Genomic DNA, 3228 nt, shown 5'->3' with positions numbered 1-3228 from the left:
CAGTTTATACTCTGGCTGAGTTGTTGATTAGGGCTATGCTGTTTTCAAATCAGTAATCTAAAACTTCCAGACGAACTTTGCAAGGAGTAATGCTAGAAAATATTGGGAAGCAACATATTAATTTTGAACGAATAATCTACAAGACACAGCAACTCGAAAATACAAATTTGTGTAGCATTTATAGCAATTGTCACAAGATGTCGCTGCCCACTGAAAATCGAAATGCTCTTTCTGACAAAGATCAAAGCCCCTCCCAGCCACACCGTAAGAACAAGAGCCTCTCTGGGAAAGATGGAACGGATACTGCAACATCTCTCACCATTTAATGGCACCTTTGGAGAGCAGATGTGATTTGGAAAGCCAGGAACATCACCTACCGTTGCTATGGTTGTTTTGCACCAATGCTCCCTGGTGAGATCCTGGCTGCTGCGGCTGATTCTCCTCCACACGGCTTGTGAAATGGGCAGGGGGCAGCTCCATTATTCTGTTGCAGAAGAATCCCAGCATGGCACCTTCGTCGGCCACATTGCCCAGGACCTGGGTCTGGAGGTGGGCGACCTCATGCCCCGGATGTTCCGGATGGTGTCCCAAGGCCGCAGAGACTACTTGGAGGTGAACCTACAGAATGGGATTTTATTTGTGAATTCCCGGATAGACCGGGAGGAGCTATGCACCAAGATGCCGGTATGCACCATTAACCTGGAAGTGATCTTGGAAAATCCCCTGAGAGTCTTCCATGTGGAAGTGGAGATCAAGGACATAAATGACAATGCACCTGTATTCCCGGCAGCTGAGCAAACCCTAGTTATTGCAGAATCTGTATCTCCGGGCTCATCCTTCCCACTAGAGGGAGCTTCCGATGATGACGTTGGTTCAAACTCTCACGTCAGCTACAAAATCAGTCCAAATGAACACTTCACCTTGGATTTTCAAAACAATGATGAACACGGTGAGTCTTTAGTTCTTGTGTTAAAGAAACCTCTTGATAGAGAATTAACTCATATGCATAATTTATTACTAACAGCCACTGATGGTGGCAAACCACAGCAAACAGGCACTGTTCATATAGTGATCAACGTGTTGGATGCAAATGACAATGGACCGGTCTTTAATCAGTCTGTATACAAAATAAAACTTTTAGAAAATGCAACAGTAGGAACATTAATTGTTAGTCTCAATGCAACTGATCTTGATGAAGGAATTAACAAAGATATTATGTACTCAATGCGAACTGTAAATCCACAAAATGTTGGTGAACTGATTAGTTTAGATCCAAAAACTGGACAAATCAGATTAAATGGGGAACTTGACTTTGAAAGTATTACATCAGCTGAAATTGGAATAGAAGCAACAGACAAAGGCCTCCCACCAATAAAAGGACACTGCAAAGTTCTGATTGAAGTTTTGGATGTGAATGACAATGCGCCGGAAGTTACAGTGTCATCCCTGTCAGTCCCGGTGCCTGAGAACTCTTCCCCGGGGACAGTGGTGGCCCTCATCAGCATCTCAGACAGGGACTCTGGGGCTAATGGGCAAGTGACCTGCTCACTGTGGCCCTCTGGGCTCCCCTTCAAGCTGACGTCCACCTTCAAGAATTACTACTCACTCGTACTGGCTGAGCCACTGGACCGGGAGCAGGTGGCCGAGTATAGTTTGGTGTTGATAGCCCAAGACCAGGGGGACCCCCCACTGACAGCCAGCAGCAGCGTGGTAGTTCCAATCAGTGACGTGAACGACAACGCCCCCACCTTTGCACAGCCCTCCTACACAGTCTTTGTGAGGGAGAACAACCCCCCTGGAGCTCACATCTTCACAGTGTCTGCCTCAGACCCAGATGTGGCCGAGAACGCCTTGGTCAGCTACTGGCTGGATGAGAAGCTCTGGCCACTGTCGAGCTACATCTCGGTGCATTCGGAGAGTGGGAAGCTGTATGCCCTGCAGCCCTTGGATTACGAGGAGATGAAGCTGCTGGAGTTCCAGGTGAGGGCCAAGGATGCTGGGCTGCCCTCCTTGTGTGGCAATGTGACCGTGCAAGTGTTTGTGTTGGACGAGAATGACAACGCACCTGCAGTGTCTGGCCTAGCAGAGGATACCCCCATTCAGGTGAAAGTTCCTGTTGCAGCTGGACACTTGGTGGGCAAGATCCATGCTCTGGATGGTGACTCAGGCTACAATGCCTGGCTTCGATATGAGTTGTTTGATGCATCCAGTGGCCCATGGCGGGTGGGGCTCTACAGTGGTGAGATCAGTACCACGCGTGCTCTGGAGGAGTCAGAGGGCAACATCATCCAGAGTCTGCTGGTTCTAGTGAAGGATCATGGCAACCCAGCACTGTCAACCACAGCCACGTTCAGTGTGTCATTGGTGGCCAGTGCCCAGGCTGTCCAGAGTGATGCCCACCTCTCTAGGATGGGAGGGAGCAGAAAGCCCCTGGCAGATACAGCCAATCTCTACCTGATCATCGCCATCTGCTCCGTGTCCAGCTTGTTCCTTCTGGTGATCCTTTCGCGGTAATGCATTGGTCTCCTGCGAAGTGCCAGTAGAGCTTAGCAGGAGAAGGAGGCAATGATGTATGGCCCTGGCACGGCCACACTGGTGTGTGCCAGTGAAGTGGGCAGCTGGTCGTATTCCAATCGGCACAGCCACATCTTGGCCGGCGTGAATGGGGAGGCTGGAGCCAAAAGTGACCTCATGGTCTTCAGCCCCAACATTCCAGTCTTGGCAGAGAACGGGAGGGAATTGGTCCTAAATTCTGCTGGGCAGGTGAGTCTTTAGTTTTCTGTACTTGTATAAAATGTATTTGTGCCTAAAATGTATCCCCACCTTAAAACTACATTTAGGGAATGAATTATCCGATGGAAGAAAACTGAGGTCTTGATCGGATACCTTTTTTTAAAAAAATCACTCAAAATCCACTTTTACACCTCCTATTGCAAAGGAAATTGACCGTAATTTGTGCTTGGACGCAAAGTCAATGCATCTCACACCATTTAAAAAAATGCGGCATGTGGTTTCGTATATTAAAAAGTAATTCAAGGATGCAACTTTTTTGGCAATTATTTTTGAACATTATTAAATAATTTCCAGATCTAATTCTTCTTTAAAACTGATAAAATGTTCTGAGAAAAATATATTAAGTGCCTTGTGCTTTGTATAAGTATAGCTTTTCAAGTAGAAGGTAGAAGGTTTAAAGGGGTTTTTTTGTGTAAGAAAGTCTGCCTTGAACTT

The 3228-nt window shown here is 47.1% G+C and overlaps 1 protein-coding gene across 1 annotated transcript; it reads left to right on the top strand.

The window, feature by feature from the left end:
- The first annotated feature begins 277 nt into the window (after positions 1-277).
- On the top strand, positions 278-2514 carry LOC125443434 (protocadherin alpha-3-like). The gene has a single exon (XM_048515553.1). The coding sequence runs from the start codon at positions 385-387 to the stop codon at positions 2512-2514; it is 2130 nt and encodes a 709-aa protein (XP_048371510.1). The 5' UTR covers positions 278-384.
- The last annotated feature ends 714 nt before the right edge of the window (positions 2515-3228 follow it).

Source organism: Sphaerodactylus townsendi, linkage group LG14, assembly GCF_021028975.2.
Source record: "Sphaerodactylus townsendi isolate TG3544 linkage group LG14, MPM_Stown_v2.3, whole genome shotgun sequence".
NCBI classification, from domain to species: Eukaryota; Metazoa; Chordata; class Lepidosauria; order Squamata; family Sphaerodactylidae; genus Sphaerodactylus; species Sphaerodactylus townsendi.
The sequence above is the reverse complement of the archived record's forward strand: the minus strand, read 5'-3'. Positions and strand labels throughout refer to the sequence as shown.